General features: G+C 43.8%; 1 protein-coding gene across 1 annotated transcript; it reads right to left on the reverse strand.

The window, feature by feature from the left end:
* Positions 1–7093: 7093 nt before the first annotated feature.
* On the reverse strand, positions 7094–19862 carry LOC139309771 (vomeronasal type-2 receptor 26-like). The gene is made up of 5 exons (XM_070933978.1): positions 19623–19862; positions 16520–17311; positions 13930–14142; positions 12602–12728; positions 7094–8001 (listed from the first exon to the last, which is right to left on the reverse strand). Exons 1-5 carry the CDS (start codon positions 19860–19862, stop codon positions 7094–7096), a joined length of 2280 nt encoding a protein of 759 aa, XP_070790079.1.
* Between the last annotated feature and the right edge of the window lie 1070 nt (positions 19863–20932).

The raw sequence follows: 20932 nt of genomic DNA on the forward strand, positions 1-20932 counted from the left end.
ATGAAATCACGACTCCTCTCAAATAGGCCTTCATTGTATCCCAAACTATTGTGCAAGGTGTGCCTTTGTTTTCATTTTCCTTAAAGAAAAAATTTATTTCATCTTTGAGTTTTTGTATACAGTCTCTATCGCCCAGTAATTTAGCATTAAACCTCCACCTCCGTTGGTGTTTTCTCTGAACAGGCTTCCATCTGATTTCTAATGGATTGTGGTCTGCCCAATCGTTTGGATTGATTACCGCTGTTCTGATTTCTAACCCCAAATTTCTGCTGACCCATGCCATGTCAATTCTGGACCACGACTTTTGTGCATTTGAGAAGAAGGTGTATTGCCTATCGTTTGGGTGCAGGGTACGCCAAATATCAATTAGATCTAATTCATCAACTAACTCAAAGAAAGCTCTCGGTAGATTTGTCCTTTTATTTTTTTTTACTTTATTGCTCTTATGGTCCTTCTCCGAATCCACAATGCCATTAAAATCCCCTATCATACAGATTTCATTATATGCCATTTTCACTAATTGTTCATGAAGTTTCTTGAAAAATTCTCCCTGTTTTTTATTTGGGGCATAAATACCCACTAATAATACCTTAGAATTCCCTCTCTTAATTTCGATCATGAGGATTCTACCCTTTGTATCTTTAAATTTTAGTTCTGCTTCAATTCCTTTTTTAACATAGATTACCACCCTCCTCTTCTTTTTCTCTGCCAATGAATCAAATGTTTGACCAAATTTTTTATATTCTAAACATTTACTCTCTTCTTTTTTTATGTGCACCTCTTGCAAACACATTATATCAACATTTTGTTTACCTAGTTTTGTTAATATTCTTTTCCTCTTTTTATAGTCATTTAGACCATTGACATTTACAGATATTAGTTTCAAGTCATTCATCACTATACCCCTATCTGGTTGTTGGTTCTTGTTTGTTTCTTACGGCCCTTACTGGTCTTACTTTCTTCTCTTTGGCTTCTTCTTCTTCTTCTTCTGTCTTCTCCTCTACGGTTGCTTCGTTCGTGTTCTGTTGGTGTAGGGCTTCCTCCTCCACAGCTACTGTTTCTAGGTTTTCCTTACTACCCTGCTCTTCTTCCACACCTCTCAGCTGGTCAAGGAAATCTTGTGCTGTACTCAGCTTTCTATTTTAATTTTCCTTCCTTGCCAGGTTATTAGCATCCCTTCTGGGAGAAGCCACCTAAATAATATCTTTCTTTTATTCAGCTGTATGGCCAAAAATCTATATCCTTTTCTCATCTCCCGAACCCTTCTTGGTATCTGTTTTAGGATTATTATTTCTTTTCCTTGGTACATTATCTGTTCGTCTCTTGCCATATTGTATAAGATATCTTTAACTTTTTTCCTTGCGAAGCGAATATGTACTTCTCTAGGAAGCTTATTCCTTCTTGCATAGTTAGTCTGGACCCTGTATAGGTCGTCCAACTCCCTAATTATCGCCTGTTTGTCTTGGTGGAGTGCATCAGCTATCAACTCCGCCATCTTTTCACCTAGGTCTTCCTCTTTATCCTCGACAACGTTCTGAAATCGCAAATAGAAGGAAGCCCGGTCCATCTCCAATTGGATAATTGAATCTTCTAGCTCTTTATTTTGACTTGTCAATGTTTGATCCACAGTATCCAATTTCTTTTCAGTTTGGTCAATTCTTGTTTCAGCTTTTTGAATTCGTTGTTCATTATTAACTATTGATGTTTGGATTTCATTCATTTTCTGGTCCAATGCCTGTATGTCTGATTTTAATTCAACATGATTATTTAACAGTTTTTCCTGCATTGCCATCATCGTTTCTTGAATCAGGGTTAATGATGCTTGCAAGGTTTGCATTGCCAGGCTTTCTGTTGATTTTTGTGTCGCCGGGGAAGTTGTCGCTATGGTAGGATTTGAGGGAGTCTTTTTTCCTGTTTTCCCCGCTGTATATGACATGCTTGTCATTTCTTTCAGAATTTTTTTTTGTTCTCTAATTATCTTATCAATATTACTCCAAATTCTCATTCGCCAGTTAGCGCCTCTGTTTTCTCCTTTTTTATAAATATTTATATATCTATAATTCTATAAGACCACCCCAACGATGCCCTTGAAGTGATGTCCCGGTGCCTGGAGGCGGTGCGGGTCTGGATGGGGCGGAACAGGCTCCGACTCAATCCCTCCAAGACTGAGTGGCTGTGGCTGCCGGCGTCCCGATATAGTCAGCTGGTGCCATCGCTGACTATTGGGGGCGAGACATTGGCCCCCACGGAGAGGGTGCGTAACTTGGGTGTCCTCCTGGACGCACGGCTGTCCTTAGAAGAGCATTTGACGGCCGTGGCCAGGGGGGCTTTCTATCAGGTCCGCCTGATACGCCAGTTGCGCCCCTTTCTGGATCGGGACTCCCTATGCACGGTCACTCATGCCCTCGTTACTTCCCGCCTTGACTACTGTAATGCTCTCTACATGGGGCTCCCCTTGAGGAGCACTCGGAGGCTCCAACTGGTGCAGAATGCGGCCGCGCGGGTACTTATGGGGGCGGCATGGCGCTCCCACGTGACACCTCTCCTGCGCGAGCTGCATTGGCTTCCGGTGGTCTTCCGAGTGCGCTTCAAGGTGTTGGTTCTCATCTTCAAAGCGCTCCATGGCTTAGGACCCAGTTATTTACGAGACCACCTTCTGCCTCCGATAACCTCCCACCGGCCAACACGCTCCCACAGAGAGGGTCTCCTCAGGGTGCCGTCTGTCAGGCAATGTCGGCTGGCGACCCCCCGGGGAAGAGCCTTCTCTGTGGGGGCACCCGCCCTCTGGAATGAGCTGCCCCCAGGGATACGACTAATCCCGGATCTCCGGACCTTCCGCCGGGCCCTGAAGACGTTTTTATTTCAGCAAGCCGGGCTGGGTTAAAAAAATTTTTAATTGGTGAATTTTATGGGTAATGGGGTTTTAAATTGGAGAAGCCTAAGATAATTTAATTCTGTTTTAATGTATTTTAATATTTGTATTGTGTGTTTTTAATTTTGGCTGTTCACCGCCCCGAGTCCTTCGGGAGAGGGGGTGGTATAAAAATTTAATAAATAAAAAATAAAAAATAATAAAATAATCTAATTTTTTCTTCTAAATTTATAACCAAATTTAGCTAAATTTCCGATAGACAATCAGTATCAATATCTATGGGGTGATTCAAATTTGTCACAATACCTTATACTCAATGTACCATTTAAATATATTAAATATTAGCTTAGTGGATATAAGTTAAACAATTCAATGGTATGGAATCAATATATCAATTAATCAACAATTCACACTCAATGTATCAATATAGCAATTAATTTGGCTAAATATTGTACTTTTTAAATGCTTAAAATACTATAAATACTGTAAATGTAAAATTTTTAAATACTTGATTTTAGATAATTATAATTTTAAATACTATAAAAATAATATAAATACTGTAAATACTGTAAATGCTAAGCAGCGGAATATATATAGAAAAATTTAAGATTTCATAATTTGAGGGTATGTTATATATATCTAGTCCAAGCAAAAACAATTTATCGAGATATTTACAATTTTAACAATCAGAATACTGAGGACAGAATATCTAGAGGATCAAAAGCCTTTTTTTTTTTTTTCAAATTTCCCTCCTTGGGATATACTCTAGTCTCTTTTTTTTTTTTTTGCTCAGTCTCTGTACTTCTGCAAGCTTAGGACATTCCTCCGAGTTCAGCACTCTATCATGTTTCTTGCTGCTAGACTGTCCACCTCTAAGCAGTTTATTCCTCTGTCAAGTCACTTTAATGGCTGAGCTTCCTGTTCGTTACGAAAGGAAAAAAGAAGCCAGACTCGATCCACCCAATTTCAGCCTCAGCTAGGTCTAGTTTTATCACAGTAAAAAGGGGAAATAAGTGCTGGTCTTGAATTTCTCACCGATCCTCACTTGGCACGCACACTGTCAGTGGAAATTTATTTCTTATTTCAATGCCGGCTTGTCGGGCTCTCTCTCTGTCAAGGAACTTCGGAAACTTTCAATCGCCGCTTCTCTCGTTAGTGAAACTGTCCACCCGACTTCACCGACCCCTTTCCTGATGTCCTCTTTCCGCGATGCTGGGAAGGTGTGTATTGATCAGCACTGCAACATCCGATCTTCCTTGCTTCCAATCTGGTTGCTGGTTACCGCGGCTTCGTGTCGGCCATTAAATTGGCCGACTCACGCATGCTGGATTTGACAGAGCCGCCCGGTCTTGCGATCAGCGTTTTGCCCCCCGCTTTCACGCTCACCCGGCTCGCTCTCTCGTCCGTGGGGCTCTCCGGGCTCCACGCCCCTCAAGGGGACCCCAAAACACGGTGACTAATGGTATTGAGGAGCAGCGGTCACTCACTCAACGCCATATCGCCGCGGGTCACCAACCGGAAGTCTATTTATTAATTATTTATCTTCTGACCTTGTTGCCTGGTTTTGAGGCCAGGAATGCCAGCACCACTGTGATTGTTTTGGCCAACACAGAAGACACAGCTACTGAGAAGACAATGCTGAACACTGTCTGTTGGAAAGCAAGTGGCTTTCCTTGGTTGTCCAATGAAGAGAAAGGAGGACAATAAGCAAACCAGGTGGGAGATCAGGAGAATAAAAGGAGAGGTCCTGGTCATTGGCTTTGACAATGGGAATTTCCAAGTATTTAATGAATATGATTAAAACAAAACTTGTGATTAGGAACAAGAGTAGAGCAAAGGAGACCAGGATGCTGCTCAGATGTTCTTCATAGGACAGGAAGGATATTCTTTTGGGGATACATTGGACTCGGTTCTCTGTTGTATATTGATGATCTGGGCACAATCAGAAGATTGTGTAGCTTCTTTGGGTAAGAGTCAAATCTGGTCTCAGACTTTTTTTCCTTTTTTCTTCCCATAGACCTGATGGACTATGTGCATACTTCTTAAAAAAGCTTTCCACTGCACTTTCAGAACTTCTAAGCATAATTTTTGAAAAATCTTTCAGTACCAGCACTTTGCCCTACCAATGGTCACAAGCCAGGGTCATCCCTATCTTCAAAAAGGGAGACCATAGCCTAGTTGAAAATTACAGACCAATCTCTTTATGTTGGGTCACCTGCAAAGTCATGGAATCAATCATTAACCAATCTGTTACCCTACACCTAGAGACAAACCACCTTCTTTCTAACAAACAATTTGGATTCAGAAAAAAAATTATCCTGTAATCTACAACTACTACATTGCAAAAACATATGGACTACACATCTCGATCAGGGCAAAGTAATAGATGCAGTTTACATAGACTCCTGTAAAGCTTTTGATTGAGTGGTACATGACAAATTACTTCTAAAACTAAAATCCTATGGCATTTCTGGACTCCTACATAAATGGATGGCTGCCTTCCTGTCAAACAGACAACAAGTGGTCAAAATAGGAAGCGCTCTATCCAATCCTGTACATGTTAATAGCGGTGTTCCCCAAGGCAGTGTCTTAGGTCCAACACTCTTCATACTTTACATAAATGAGCTTTGTGATCATATTAAAAGCAACTGTGTTCTCTTCGCTGACGATGTTAAACTATTCAACACCACCGACAATGCAACTACCCTTCAAAAAGACCTTGACTATGTGTCAGATTGGTCTAACAAGTGGCAACTTCAAATATCAACCAACAAATGCTCTTTCTTGCACATTGGCAAAAAAAATCAAAACATAAAATATAAATTAGATGGACATGACCTTGTAGATGACCCTCACTCTGTCAAAGACCTTGGAGTACTCATTTCTAATGATCTAAGTGCCCGAGTCCACTGTAACAACATTGCCAAAAAGGCTTTAAGAGTTGTTAACCTAATCTTGCATAGCTTCTTCTCTGGTAATGTTGTACTACTAACTACAGCATACAAAACATTTGCTAGACCAATTCTTGAATACAGCTCATCTGTCTGGAACCCGCACTGCATATTGGACATAAATACAATTGAGAGAGTCCAGAGATATTTTATGAGAAGAGTCCTCCGTTCCTCTAACCGCAACTTTATGCCACCAGACTTCAAATTTTGGGCTTAGACAACTTAGAACTACACCGACTTCAGTCTGACCTAAGCATAGTACATAAAATTATCTGTCACAATGTACTTCCTGTCAATGACTACTTCAGCTTCAACCACAACAATACACGAGCAAATAATAGATACAAACTCAAGGTAAACAGTTCCAAACTCGATTGCGGAAAATATGACTTCAGTAACAGAGTGGTCAATGCCTGGAATGTACTACCTGACTCTGTAGTTTCTTCCCCAAACCCCCAAAACTTTAACCTTAAACTGTCTACTGTTGACCTCACCCCATTCCTAAGAGGTCTGTAAGGGGCGTGCATAAGTGCACCAGCATTCCTACCGCCCCTGTCCTAATATTCCTTTTTACTTACTCTTTTTATGTATTCAAATTATGTTTATACTTTTACCTGTTATCTGATATATGCTTGACAAAATAAACTTATGATTATGATTATGGTGTTGAACCTTTCAGGTGCTCTTTTGCAGTGGGATCATTCCTGTTGGGATCTGTCCAGAAAGGGTGTTGGGAGAGTGAAGATTCCACACTGAGGTCTGGAGGTCCCACAAGCTCTGTGATGTCGCCTAACACTTGCAGAAATAACTGGGATAGCTCATCCAGCGTGTTGCAACTGAGGTCATCTGCATGGTTTTGACACCCAACTCTATTTCCCTTACTTAATTTTAAAAACAAATAACAGAAGGAAACCAGGTTCAAGCAGATTTAGATTGCTAGAATCATCACACCTTAGGCAACGGATTCCTCTCCCACTCCCAATTTTGGGAGCCTTGTCTCCTTTGCAGCTGTCATATGCTAATGTAAGTTCTCATTTTGTATTCTGTCCTTCACTGGCTGCAATGCAATTTTAATTATTAATTCATTTATTTTACTGTTTGAGGTTAATTTTGGATTTTAATTTGATTAGCCTTACAGTCTTCACAATTTTATTTCCTTTGGTTTTAAATGACTTTAATTGTTAAAATGAAACAGATGAAAATGAAGTGTGTGCACTCAGTAATAACTGCAGTGAATAATTAAATGTTATGAACCTAAGAAACCATCTCACTATGGCTTCCCTACTTTTATATTTAGATGTTCCTTAGAGTTTAGATCTGGTCTCAGGATGATAATGTAGCACTTGGGGAAGAAGATGCAACCCAGCAGCCCAGCACTGGAGGCCAGGATGGAGAAGACCTGCATGGCCACCATGTATTTCCCCTTGGTGCTCAGGTAGGTGGGCAGGAAGGAGACCCAGACGCTGCAGAAGACCAACATGCTGAAGGTGATCAGCTTGGCTTCATTGAAGGCCCCAGGCAGGTTCCTGGCCAGGAAAGCCACCGTGAAACAAATGGCAGCTAGGAAGGCCATGTAGCTGAGGACAACATAAAACATAGTGACGGAGCCTTCGTTACATTGAAGGATGATTTTTCCAGGCTGAGAATGCAGGTCAGAGTCAGGGAATGGAGGGGAAATTCCCAGCCAGATGGCACAAATGAAAATTTGGACAGCAGAAGAAGAAAGTATGATGGAATTGGCCACATTCTTTCCCAACCATCTTTTCACTTGGTTTCCTGGTTTTGTGGCCAGGAATGCCAGCACCACCGTGATTGTTTTGGCCAAAACAGAAGACACAGCCACTGAGAAGACAATGCTGAACACTGTTTGTCGGAGAAGGCAAGTGAACTTCCTTGGTTGGCCAATGAAGAAAAAGGAGGACAAGAAGCAAAACAGAAGGGCGACCAAAAGGATGTAGGAGAGGTCCCGGTTGTTGGCCTTGACAATGGGTGTTTCTAGATATTTGGAAAATACGATTAAAACAAAGCCTGTGATTAGGAACAAGAGTAAGGCAAAAGAGACCAGGATAATGCCCAGATGTTCTTCATAGGACAGGAATGTTATTGTTTTGTGGATACATTGGATTCGGTTCTCGGTTGAATAATGATCATCTGGGCACTTGGTGCATTTTTCAGCATCTGAGAAAACAGAAAGTAATATTTCTTTTATAGTCCCTTCTTTCCCATTTATCTTTTAGTCCTTGATCCAACTGCTCACTCTCCATGTCCACTCAATTAGGTATTTCTGCTTATGTGTCTCTATGATCTTAAAATTGATTGATTGGTTGATATACCTTTTGCCCTGTAAGATAAAGTTGGTTGGGCGAACAAAAGCCACTGACCTGAATCCATTCCTGGAGTTTCAAGGATTTCAGATATTCCTCAGAAAAGTTAACTACCTAAGAAACCTACCCTAAAAAAATGGGTATACACTCCCATACTGACCAGTGGAAGAGATATTTCTTCTGACAGAAGTGAATCCACTATGTTCTCCTATCTCTTCCTATTTCATCCTTCAAGGTAATTAGAATGGAATGGAATGGAATGGAATGGAATGGAATGAAATAGAATGGAATGGAATAGAGCAGGAAGGGACCCTGGGGGTCTTCTAGTCCAGCCCCCTGTTCAAGCAGGAGAACCTATACTATTTCAGACAATTGGCTGTCCAGTCTCCCCTTAAAAGCCTCCAGTGATGGAGCACCCATGATTTCTGAAGGCAAGCTATTCCACTGGTTAATTGTCCTCACTCTTCGGGAGTTTTGCCTTAATTCCAGGTTGCTTCTCTCCTTGATTAGTTTCCAACCATTGTTTGTTGTCCTGCCCTCTGGTGCTTTGGAGAATAATTTGATCCCCCTCTTCTTTGTGGCAGCCCCTCAAATACTGGAATACTGCTATTTATTTATTTATTTATTTATTAATCAAATTTCTATACCGCCCTACTCCCGAAGGACTCAGGGCGGTGAACAGCCAAGATAAAATACAGATAATCCAAATATTAAAAAAGTCCCTTAAAATTATTAAATATTTCGGCCGAAACACAGATTAAAACACCCAATTTATAAAATCACAAATTAAAAAATTTAAAAAATTTAAAAGATGGGAGTTAGGCCAGGCCAGCTTGCTGAAATAGAAAAGTTTTGAGAGCATGGCGAAACGTATGCAGGTCCGGGATCTTCCGTATCTCTGGGGGGAGTTTGTTCCAGATGGTAGGTGCCCCCACAGAGAAGGCTCTCCCCCTGGGGGCCGCCAGTCGACACTGTTTGGCCGACGGCACCCTGAGGAGCCCCTCTCTATGGGAGCGTACTGGTCGGTGAGAGGCTATTGGTAGCAGAAGGCGGTCTCGTAGATACCCCGGTCCGATGCCATGGAGCGCTCTAAAGGTGGTAACCAAAACCTTGAAGCGCACCCGGAAGACCACCGGGAGCCAGTGCAGCTCGCGCAGGAGGGGGGTCACATGGGAGCGCCACGTCGCTCCCATAACCACCCGCGCGGCCGCATTCTGGACCAGCTGGAGCCTCCGGGTGCTCCTCAAGGGGAGCCCCATGTAGAGAGCATTGCAGTAGTCCAAGCGGGAAGTAACGAGAGCATGAGTGACCGTATTTAACGAGTCCCGATCCAGAAAGGGACGCAACTGGCGAATCAGGCAGACCTGATAAAAAGTCCCCCTGGCCACGGCCGTCATGTGCTCTTCTAAAGACAGCCGTGAGTCCAGGAGGACACCCAAGTTGCGAACCCTCTCCGTGGGGGCCAGTGACTCGCCCCCAATAGTCAGCGATGGCACCAACTGACTATATCGGGATGTCGGAAACCACAGCCACTCGGTCTTGGATGGGTTGAGCCTGAGTCTGTTTCTCCCCATCCAGATCCGCACGGCCTCCAGGCACTGGGACATCACTTCAAGGGCATCATTGGGGTGGTCCGGGGTGGAGATGTACAGCTGAGTATCATCAGCGTACTGGTGGTACTTCACCCTGAAACCACGGATGATCTCACCCAGCGGCTTCACATAAATGTTGAACAGAAGGGGCGAGAGGACCGACCCTTGTGGCACCCCACATACAAGGGGCCTCGGGGTCGACCTCTGCCCCCCTGTCAACACAGACTGCGACTGGTCAGAGAGAAAGGAGGAGAACCACCGTAGAACAGTGCCCCCCACCCCTAACTCCTCTAGCCGGTGCAGCATGATACCATGGTCGATGGTATCAAAAGCCGCTGAGAGGTCTAATAGGACCAGGACAGAGGAACAGCCCCTGTCCCGAGCCCTCCAGAGATCATCAACCAACGCGACCAATGCCGTTTCTGTGCTGTACCCAGGCCTGAAGCCCGACTGGAACGGATCCAGATACGACGATTCATCCAGGTACTGGGGGAGCTGTCGCGCTACCACACTCTCAACAACCTTCGCAACGAAGCGAAGGTTGGAGACTGGACGATAATTTGCCAACACTGCCGGGTCCAGGGAAGGTTTCTTGAGGAGAGGCCTCACCACCGCCTCTTTCAAGGCGGCAGGGAAGACACCGTCACTCAAGGAAGCATTTATAATCCCCTGGAGCCAGCCTCGTGTAACCTCCCGAGAGGCCAGCACCAACCAGGAGGGACACGGATCCAGTAAACATGTGGCTGTGCTCAGTCTGCCCAGTATCCTGTCCACGTCTTCGGGCGTCACAGAATCAAACTCTTCCCAGATAATACTCACAAGACCTGCCTCTGTCCTCCCCGCTGAATCTACCCAGTCAGAGTCCAGATGTTCCCGAATCTGAGCGATTTTGTCATAGAGATACTGTACAAAATCCTTGGCTCTACCCTCCAAGGGGTCCTCCCGCGCTTCCTGGTGGAGCAGGGAGCGGGTCACCCTAAACAGGGCGGCCGGGCGATTATCTGATGACGCAATAAGAGTGGCAAAATAGTTATACTTCGCCACTTTTATCGCCACCAGGTAGGTCTTAATATGAGACCTTACCAATGTTCGGTCAGATTCAGAATGGCTGGCCCTCCAATCACTCTCCAGGTGTCTTTTCTGGCGCTTCATCTCCCTCAGCTCCTCGGTGAACCAAGGAGCCAGGCGAGATCGATGCCGGGTCAGAGGCCGCAAAGGCACAACCCGATCCAAAGCTCCAGCGGCCGCCCTATCCCAGGCGGCCACCAGCTCCTCAGTCGAACCGTGTGCCAGAGCCTCAGGAAATGGCCCAAGCTCCGTCTGGAACCTATCAGGATCCATCAGGCACCTGGGGCGGTACCACCTCAATGGTTCCGCCTCCCTGCGGCGGGGTGCGGCGGTTCGAAGGTCAAAGCGAAGGAGGGAGTGATCTGACCATGACAAGGGCTTGATCACTATATCCCCTATCTCAAGATCACTCAACCACTGACCAGAGACAAAAACCAGGTCTAGCGTGTTTCCCCCCGTGTAAGTAGGGCCATGAACTAACTGGGTCAGGTCCATGGCCGTCATGGAAGCCATGAACTCCCGAGCCATCTCAGACGCCTCACCGACGGATGGCAGGTTAAAATCCCCCATGACCATAAGCCTGGGGGTGTCAACCGCCACCGCAGCTATAACGTTGAGCAGCTCGGGCAGGGCTGCCGTCACATGGCAGGGAGCCAGGTACGTAACCAGCACACCCATCTGCACCCCATGACCCCACTTCACAAGGAGGGACTCACAACCAGCCGTCTGAGGAACAGTGACCTCCCTCAGACCAAGACCTTCTCTAATGACAACTGCCACCCCCCCCGCCCCTCCCCTGTGTCCTCGGCTGATGGAATGCGCGGAAACCGGGTGGGCACATCTCAACGAGGGGGACCCCCCCTCCTGGCCCAACCAGGTCTCCGTAATACCCGCCAGGTCAGCTCCCCCCTCCTGAACAAGATCACCAATGAAGGGGGCTTTATTTACCACGGACCGGGCGTTGCACAGCATCAGCCCCTAATTCTTCTTTTCTTTAGACTAGTCAAGCTCAAATCCTGCAGCTGCTCTTCATATGTTTTAGTCTCCAGGCTTTTTTCTTGATCCTCCCATTATGGAAGAAATTGGACATTTGAAAATAAAGATCAAAAACAAAATATCATATTTTTTGCTCCATAAGATGCTCCTGACCATAAGATGCAACTAGGTTTAGAGGAGGAAAACAAGAAAAAAAATCTGCCTCTGCCGCCCAGTGTCTTTTGTGTGTGGGGGGGGTGGGGGGTTGCCCACACACCCCTCTGCCTGGCCATGCCTCAACCACCATCTGGTATTCGTCTGGTTAGCATCCTTGCAGCCAACAGCCAACAGCCTGGTCAGCTTCAATGCGTTATTGCAGCTCCAGCACGTGGCTCATCAGGGCTGTGCTCCATTGCACCCACCACCAGTCAGCTGAGTGACAGCTGGATCCCGGCCTCCTGTAGCCCAGCCAATCAGTGGGCTGGCCAACTGGAAATGCTGCCATTGCTGCCTCCTCCGTGTCTGTTGCCTCCGCCAGGGAACGGTGGAGCCTTTGCCACCAAGCAGCTCGGTGGTTGGATCGGCTTCCGAGAATACCACCAATCAGCTGTTCCAGGGGGTGGGGATCACTGCTGCCATTCGCCACTGCTGCCTATTTGCTCCATAAGACGCACAGACATTTCCACCCACTTTGGGGAGGGGGAAGTGTGTCTTATAGAGTGAAAAATACGGTAGTCAAGCCAAGATGTCTCTTTTAACATGCACATTGGTCAAAATGCCCTGGATGAAATCAACAGCCTTTCCTCTGGTTTCACCCACCTTCCTGAGTGGAGATGGTCCCATCCGGACAAGGGATGCAGTCATAGCAGCAAACTGGCTCTCCTTCCTGAACCTGCTTGAAAAATCCAGGATGACAATTTTCCACACATTTCGACTGAGGCAGAGACTAAGCAGAAAAAGCAAGGAATGCCAAAGAAAATATGTTAGGACTAACCATTGATGTAAAATGGATGTAGGCGTGACCATTAGCCAAGGAGTCTCTGGGCTTCACTTAGATAAGTATAAAATCTCTTAACTTCAATCAAACAGAATCGAACTGGAAGGGACCCTGGAGGTCTTCTAGTCCAACCCCCTGCTCAAGCAGGAGACCCTATACTATTTCAGACAATTGGCTGTCCAGTCTCCCCTTAAAAGCCTCCAGTGATGGAGCACCTACAGTTTCTGGAGGCAATCCGCTCCCACCTGTTAACTGTTCTCACTGTCAAGAAATTTATCCTTAATTCCAGGTTGTTTCTCTCCTCGGTTAGTTTCCATCCATTGTTTCTTGTCTTGCTTTCTAGGGCTTTGGAAAATAAGTTGACCCCCCCTCTTCTTTGTGGCAGCCCCTCAAACACTGGAATCCTGCTGTCATGTCACCCCTAGTCCGTCTTTTCTCTGGACTGGCCATGTCCACTTCCTGCAACCATTCTTCATATAGATATAACATGTGCAGATTTTTCTTCGTTTAATTCCTCTCTTTTTCTTGTGGCATATCACATTGCAACAAAAAACTTTTCTATTTAATAAAATCTGAAGGGATGGAGTTGAAAAAAGATTTAAGCATAAAGTGACAACTGGTGGGTTCCTCCTCATGGCCATATGAACATGCATTCCTCCATTCTTCATACATTCATGATATTAAATGTATATTAAATTGCTAACATTAATAATAAAATTAAATTTTATTAAGTAATACGTATTAAATTTATTCAAGAAGTTATATTATTTTTTTGTCATTTGATTATTATTTTTAGAACCAGTTTGTCTAGTATCAAATATCAGCAAGTGACGGTTGATAAGATATAAAAATCAAATATCAGCAAGTGACGGTGAGTTCAAGTCCTGCCTTAGCCGTGAAAGACCTCGGGTCTGTCATTCTTCTTAGTCCATAATCACAGGATTATTGTGGGGAAAACAGGAAGAGGAAGGTGTGTTGTGTAAGTTAGCTGCATTGAGTTATTTATACAAATAATAAAGGCAGGATATACATAAATACACAATTTTTATCCTACTAGATATATAAGATAGAAAATTTAGGACTAGGCTTACCCCCTTAAAATGGGTCATAAGGTTTTGGAAAACCGAAATGTTGACAATATTTTCCCCACCTTGTTGAGCAACTTTAGCTGTGACACAGCATCCTGGTTGATGATAAGCCTCCGTCTTTCAAAACTCCCCAGTTGCAGTTTCATTGGATTCTCCTCGGGGAGAACCACCAAGCTCATGAGGTTCAGATCTGCTGCTACGTCTCCATTTTGGTCCAAGTATAGTTTCTTTTGGGAAAGATTGCAAAACTCATTCTTCTCCAGAAAGGGGTGGAACTAGAATGGAAACATCCAGGAATTAAAAAAGAAAGAAAACTTGCTTTCTTATCCCACGTGGTATCTATTTTGCAAAGCCCCTGAAGGCAGGACAAGAAGCAACGGATGGAAACTAACCAAGGAGAGAAGCAACCTGGAATTAAGGAGAAACGTCCTGACAGTGAAAATAATTAATCAGTGGAACAACTTGCCTCCAGAAATTGTGGCTGCTCCAACAGTGGAGGTTTTTAAGAAGAGATTGGACAACCATTGTAGGGCAATGATGGTTAACCTTTTTCTCATTGTGTGCCGGCACCCATAATGCAATGCGTGCGACCCCTGCGCATGTGCACACGACCCCCCCGGCTCCCCATGTGTGTGACCTCCCCCACCCCCCATTTTTGGCCTAGCAGGCCTCCCTGCAGCCTCCTGGGCCCAAAAATGGACCGTGGGGGTGGGGCGGGTTGCGACCCCCCTATGCATGTGCATGCATCTCCTGCATGTGCCTGCCCCCTGCGCATCCCAAAAACCAGCTGGCTGGCGGGAGGCGCGCGCATGCATGCGCAGTGGATATGAGGTGGGCGACAGCTTGCGTGCCCCCAGAGAGGGCTCTGCGTGCCAGCTGTGGCATGCGTGCCATAGGTTCGCCATCACGGGTATAGGATTTCCTGCTTGTGCAGGGGGCTGGACTAGAAGACCTCCAAGATCCCTTCCAACTCTGTTATTCTATGTTCTACATCTTTTCCCATTTGAATCTTTCTTCCTTCTACAGTTGTCTAACTTCAAAATATGCTTAGTTGATGACACAAGCGTCACCACTATCTACAAAATAAGGATAAAATAAGCATTCAGGAAAGTTTGTAAATCATATATTGAAAAAAATATATGTTGACAAAATTAGTAAATTCAAAATTTATCAATGATACGGAGCGTTCCAGGCCAGGTCAGGCTAATGTTCTCCTTGGAAGACCAGATGAGAAACATGACCGGATGAGCTCATTCTATTTTACTGTAGGGCAACATTAAAAGAATCTGGCAACTCTGAAAGTAGAAATCTCCCACCAACTCTCTTGACAGCCTGGAAAGTTATAGAGGATAATTTCTGCGTTCCTTTCACTGCATATTATGAAGCTGTGAGCTCCCCCCCCCACCCCCCCAAAAAAGTCTGATTATTCCTAGGACTTGACAAACTATGGTATATTGTATAAGAAAAAGATAAGACCTACAATATAGATCTTTGTTACTATTTCATGTATACTTTTTATTATATTATTGTATATGTAATTGGTCACTGATTATAGTAAATTAGTGATTGTATTTTAATGATTAGATAATCATAGAATTAATTAGAGTATAATATCACCTTATTGGTGATATAAGCCATATAAATTTAATAAATAAATAAAATATCATTAATGATGCAGTAGAAAAAGAATGAAGGATACCAAGCTTGATAACAATATGTATAAGGGTCCCCTTATTTATTTATTTATTTATTTATTTATTTATTTATTTATTTATTTATTTATTTATTGTATTTATATGCCGCCCTTCTCCCATAGGACTCGGGGCGGCTCACAAGATAAAACAATACGACAATAAAATGATATTAAAATAATCCAATTTAAATTTACTGTGTGTGACCAACCATATGCTAAATAAATAAATAAATCCAATTTAAAATCCCCAAGCAATTAAAACTCCTGGCAGATCAGGGAATTTGCTGAAAAAGCCATGTCTTCAGGTCGCCGTGGAAAGTGCGGAGGTCGGGGGCTGTCCGGAGCCCAGTGGGTAACTCATTCCAGAGGGTTGGTGCGACCACAGAGAATGCCCTCATCCTGGGCGCCACCAGCCGACATTGTCTGACAGATGGCACCCAGAGGAGGGCAATCCTATGTGAGTGCACTGGGCGGTGGGAGGCCGGTAGGAGGTGGTCCTGTAAGTACTTATGGGCACCATGGTTGGAGAAGATATTTCACAAAAACTAGATCAGTTTGGAGAAGGGCAAGGAAGCCAAGCATGAAATCTAAGGAGCTCTCACAGCCCTGAGGGAAAAACAACAAAGACCATGCTGGTGTGTGGGACCTAAACATAGGGGTATCTATTCCAAATTACAAAGTATCTTGTTTGGAGAAGGGAGGATACAGCACTCTTCTAAATAATGAAAGATGCTACAGGTGGAAGATGTTAGCCACCAGATTCTGGCTAATAAGAGGAAAAACGTACTAGGAAGAGGAGCCATGTTAGAACTGAGCTTTAAAGAGAAGTCTTCAGTCTCCACTGGTTGTCTTAATGCGAAGACCAAGCGTTAAGGTTTACCAAAGTTCCCTTCCTTCTCCCTTGGATTCATTCTCCAAAGAAACTAGATTTGATGGATCCTTGTTGGGAGCCCCCTTACCTGCCACCCCTGCAGCCTTGGAGACCCTGAACTCTCTTTGCCCTCCTTCCTCCTCCTGGATCTGGAGGTATACGCAGCACTCAAGGCCTGGGCAAGAGTCTTAATGACACTGTGAATATGGTGGTTAAATGGGACCCGTATCCTGTTCCTTTTCCCTTGCGTCTCCAGTGGCGCTTCCTGGGTGCATCTGCTCCGGCCTTTGACAGAAAAGACATGCTTTGAAAAAGAACAGTGAAAGTAATAATCTTCATTCTGGGGTTCCACAAAGATGTTGGGTTCAAGGGCATCATCGTTTGGCCTTTTCTTCTCCTGAAATGAAAAGCTTGAAATACTATGGATGTATTTATAAACTCTGTCCTTTTTCATCGGGTATATTCCCAAACTTGTAGTGATCCAGACTTTCCCTTCAATGGGTCCTGGCAAACTTGTAAGTGTTAAATGGAACCAACGAATTCGCTCCAAAAGGGAAACATATTCTATGAATTGAACAAAGACATTGACTTGTCTCCACTTAGAGATGGCCTTCCTGAAGGATGCCGTAGGCAGAACCGTTGAGACTCGTTGTGATATCACAACAAAGATCCCATTCCTGAAAAGCACAGGAGTGAAAGTCTTCATGAAATTCTCTCCCTTCTCTGTGTCTGGAGCAAAGAGGCCGATCAGGGTCCATCTGAAATGGAGGAGCAGTTGGAGAATTCCTGGGTACTCGATCCCTTCTTTGGGGAGCATCCTGTGGAAAAAAGGGAATTGACTTTTATCACTCAGGGCCTCTGAAACAGTTGCATAACTGATCTGAAAAAGTGATGAAAAAGCAGAGCTGTGTTACATGTAATATTGTATATAATATATCTAGTAGTGATATATTTTCAGCCCCAAACTTCAGCTTGATACAAAAGGTTTGGGGTATATACTTATACTTATATACTTTAATAAATGGGGCTAAGGAAGTTGGTTAGCTAGAACTTTTTACATTTGAGCTATAACCTATTTTCAAATACCAAAACTTTTGATTTTTGATTTATTAATAGTCAGAGAACTATCATGAGAGTAGGAGTCAAGATTTTTTTTTAACAGTTGATGCATGTGAAACAGTTGATTATCAGGATTTACTATATGTATTTAGCCCCTTAGACACGGTTCTTCAGGATCCTTCAGTAGACCTGGTAAGTCATTCATGTACGTAGACTAAATAACAAGGGTTCAAGGATGCAGCCACATCTGCCCTTTGGAAAGTATCGACCCTTCTCGTCATTGGCTCCATGGAGCCCAAACTCTCTCACCCAAGGTGCTGCTAGGAAAGGGGCTGATCGAGGTCAGCAGTTCTGAGTTCTGTCTTAAGGGCAACCAATATTTCCCTGCTCGCTGTATCAGATTCTGCACTAAGATATATAAAAGTAACAAAATGTTGTTTCCTCTGACTGACGCATTTTGTAATTAGATGGTTCAAAAAAGACAATTGTCACTTGTAGATTTCCTCTGTCTACAACCCACGTTTGCTTCTGTAAGTAATGCAATTTTAATCTACCCATTTTCAACTCTACTCAAGAGGAACCTGGCATATATTTAGCCACAATATCAGATGGATGGGCTTGTAATTGCTGGGGTACTTTTTATTCCCCTTTTACGCATAGGAACTAATATTGCCATCTTCCATCCAAATGGATATACAGTAGTATATACAGAGTAAATGAAATTGCCTGTAGAGTGATCAACCAGCTGGGATATTTTTGGAACAGTTCAGCTGGTAGAAAGTCCTGTCCAGGGATTTTATTACTCTTCAAATCTTTTACGATGAATTTACTCATAAACATATTGGCATAAAATAGTTAAGATATTAGCTAATAAGCTTGTAATTTTTTAAATAAAGTGGCTAAGTATTGCTAATCCTCCCTATGAGTGTATGAGACATATATGATTTTTCAAATGTAGGTCATATAATCTATTAGGGTTTTTTTCATGAATATGCAATTTGTTCACCTTTCAAAATTTTGTAATTTTGACTAAGATCATGTAGAAAATATGAGCTTCCCATCACTGCCACGCTTCCCTTTTGCATAGAAGACCTTTTGATTGGACACAGAACTTCTCTTCACCTTCACAAGTGTGTAGCACAAGCCCCGAAAGCAATGGAGATGTGGCATAAGAGGATACGTCTGCTTTGATCCTTGCCCCCTCCCCACTGTGGCTCTCAATCCACAGCCATGACTGGCCATTCTGAAAGGCAGCCATTGAATTCAAAACAGAAGATGTGGTTATTTATTTTATTTATTTATTAAATTTATATCCCGCCCTTCTCCCCGAAGGGACTCAGGGCGGTGAACAGCCGAGAATTAAAATAACATACAATATAAAAGTTAAAAGAATTAAAAATAAATTAAATTAAACGGCTGCCCCAATTTAAAACCCCTAGCAATACAATTAAAAAAAATCCCTAAAACCTATTCAGGCCAGACATAAAAATGTCTTCAGGGCCTTGTGGAAAGTGCGGAGATCCGGAATCAGCCGTATTCCGGGAGGTAGCTCGTTCCAGAGGGCGGGTGCTCCCACAGAGAAGGCTCTGCCCCTGGGGGCCGCCAGCCGACATTGCTTGACCGACAGCATCCTGAGGACGCCCTCTCTGTGAGAGCGTATTGGCCGGTTAGATCTATCAGTCACCCACTAACATCCCACTCACTTTACCAGATAAAGAAATTGTCAGCCCTGGAGGCCATCTTTTCTTTTGGATCTTCAGGGCTGCCACACTTAGTCTGTGGAAAACTGGGAGGGAGTTTGTATAGAGTTGGTAGAAGTATTTAGCCATAACATTCTTTTCTCTGAGAGTCAAGAAGGTTCAGCCTGCACCTGGAGTGGTGTGATTGGGAGGCAACTCCAGTTGGGACGGTGGATTGATTGGACCATGTGATGGACATGTGGGTGTAGGGGAAGGGACTTCGGCTTTCCTTTGGGTGGGGGAAACCCGGGAGCTTTCAGATTCGGGTTTTCCCCAGATGTGCCAATATGAAATCTCTAATAAAATGGAACTTTGAGGAGCTGCTGGCCTTGGAGTCGTCACTGGTTGGGGTTGTTATTTGGAACCCTGACATAAATATGCACACACACAAACCTGGGGGACTTTGTAGATGCCCACTAAGTTTGACATCTGGATGGTGATGTCCCTTTTAGCTGCATCAAGAAGTGCCAGAAGGTTGTCCTCTCTGCCACAGCTGTAGTTGGGGACGTTGGCTTCTCCAGTAGAGAGCAGGTCCAGCAAGGCATCTGAAGTGCCGAGGTTGCTCAAATAGTTGTCACGGATGTTGTAGCCGAGTGTGAGGTTGTGCAGGAGCTGAGGGTTCTTGTTGACCATTTGAAAGGTGAAAATGATGCGTAGGAGCAGAGGCAGATAAGTATATGTAGGACTGTAGAAATATGTTCAGATTATCATCTCTTTCTTTAGACATGTATATTGAGCCTCAAGCCAAGACATTGAAAAAACAGAGGCGAATGATAGTCACACATCATCATCATTATTTTTTTTTTTTTTGAGTATTGAGATGATGGGCTGGAAATACTCCTCCACCAGGGTTAATAGTCACAAATATAACAACTATTTATAGTGATTTTCATTTAGCCAATAATTAGGATTCAAAACCTAACATTCAATCATTAACCACCATTAAAGGTCTTTTCATAAATGACCCAGAAAAGCCTTCTACGAGCAAGTGAGCCTGTGAGGATTGGCCATTGAATGTTAATGAGCAGTTAAGAAAGTATGGAAATGGGCCAGTCGACTAAACCTTTTCAATAATTACTGTAAACAACAGCAATAATAAGTATCTAGTATTCAAGTGATGGATTTAGGATTGGGCTGGAAGGGGAAAATAATCTGGAATTATTTCAGGGTTTTTTTCTTCCCCATCCTTGGATTTGAGTCATTTCTACAAAGTAAGGCAACAGAGGGAAGCCATGGGAACCAAAACATTTCAAGAAACCAGACAAGTCTGCAATATAACAATAAAATGTAACAAGAAGAAAAGAAAAAAGACTGTTGGAACTGCAAATAGAAGGAATAAAACTCCATCACAATGAGCTACTTACAAGTGAGACTGCCTAGAAGGAGGCGTGTTGAAAGGCAATGTTGTACGTGGTATTGTTGTTGCAGAGATGACCAAGCTAAAGAGATGGTCTCCTGGCTTGTAATAGCTCCATGGTCCTTTTCCATCCTGGTGCTCCAAAATCAGTGGGCGCTTCATCCTAAACTTCCCAGAGACCGGCTGGGACATCAGCAGCACCAGAAGCAGAAGCAGAAGGTCCATAATTGATAGGTATGAATCAATCCCTTTCCTCTTTCTAAACAAGAACAACAGGAAGAGTTAGAAGAATTCAAAGCACCTCACAAGTTGAAAATGCCAAATGGCTTTCTCAATTCAGAGCGAG

Source organism: Pituophis catenifer, unplaced genomic scaffold (assembly GCF_029215685.1).
Source record: "Pituophis catenifer annectens isolate HBS135680 unplaced genomic scaffold, rPitCat1.0.hap2 SCAF_2, whole genome shotgun sequence".
Lineage (NCBI taxonomy): Eukaryota > Metazoa > Chordata > Lepidosauria > Squamata > Colubridae > Pituophis > Pituophis catenifer.

Bases quoted from the DNA above. Each gene is read 5' to 3' on its own strand.
- LOC139309771 (XM_070933978.1), bottom strand. From the start codon at position 19,862: ATGGTCAACAAGAACCCTCAGCTCCTGCACAACCTCACACTCGGCTAC. The intron at 17,312-19,622 runs GTTTGTGTGTGT...TCACTTTTTCAG, and splicing joins GCATCTACAAAGTCCCCCAG to ATCAGTTATGCAACTGTTTC. The intron at 12,729-13,929 runs GTGGGGAAAATA...TTTTCTGCTTAG, and splicing joins AGCTAAAGTTGCTCAACAAG to TCTCTGCCTCAGTCGAAATG.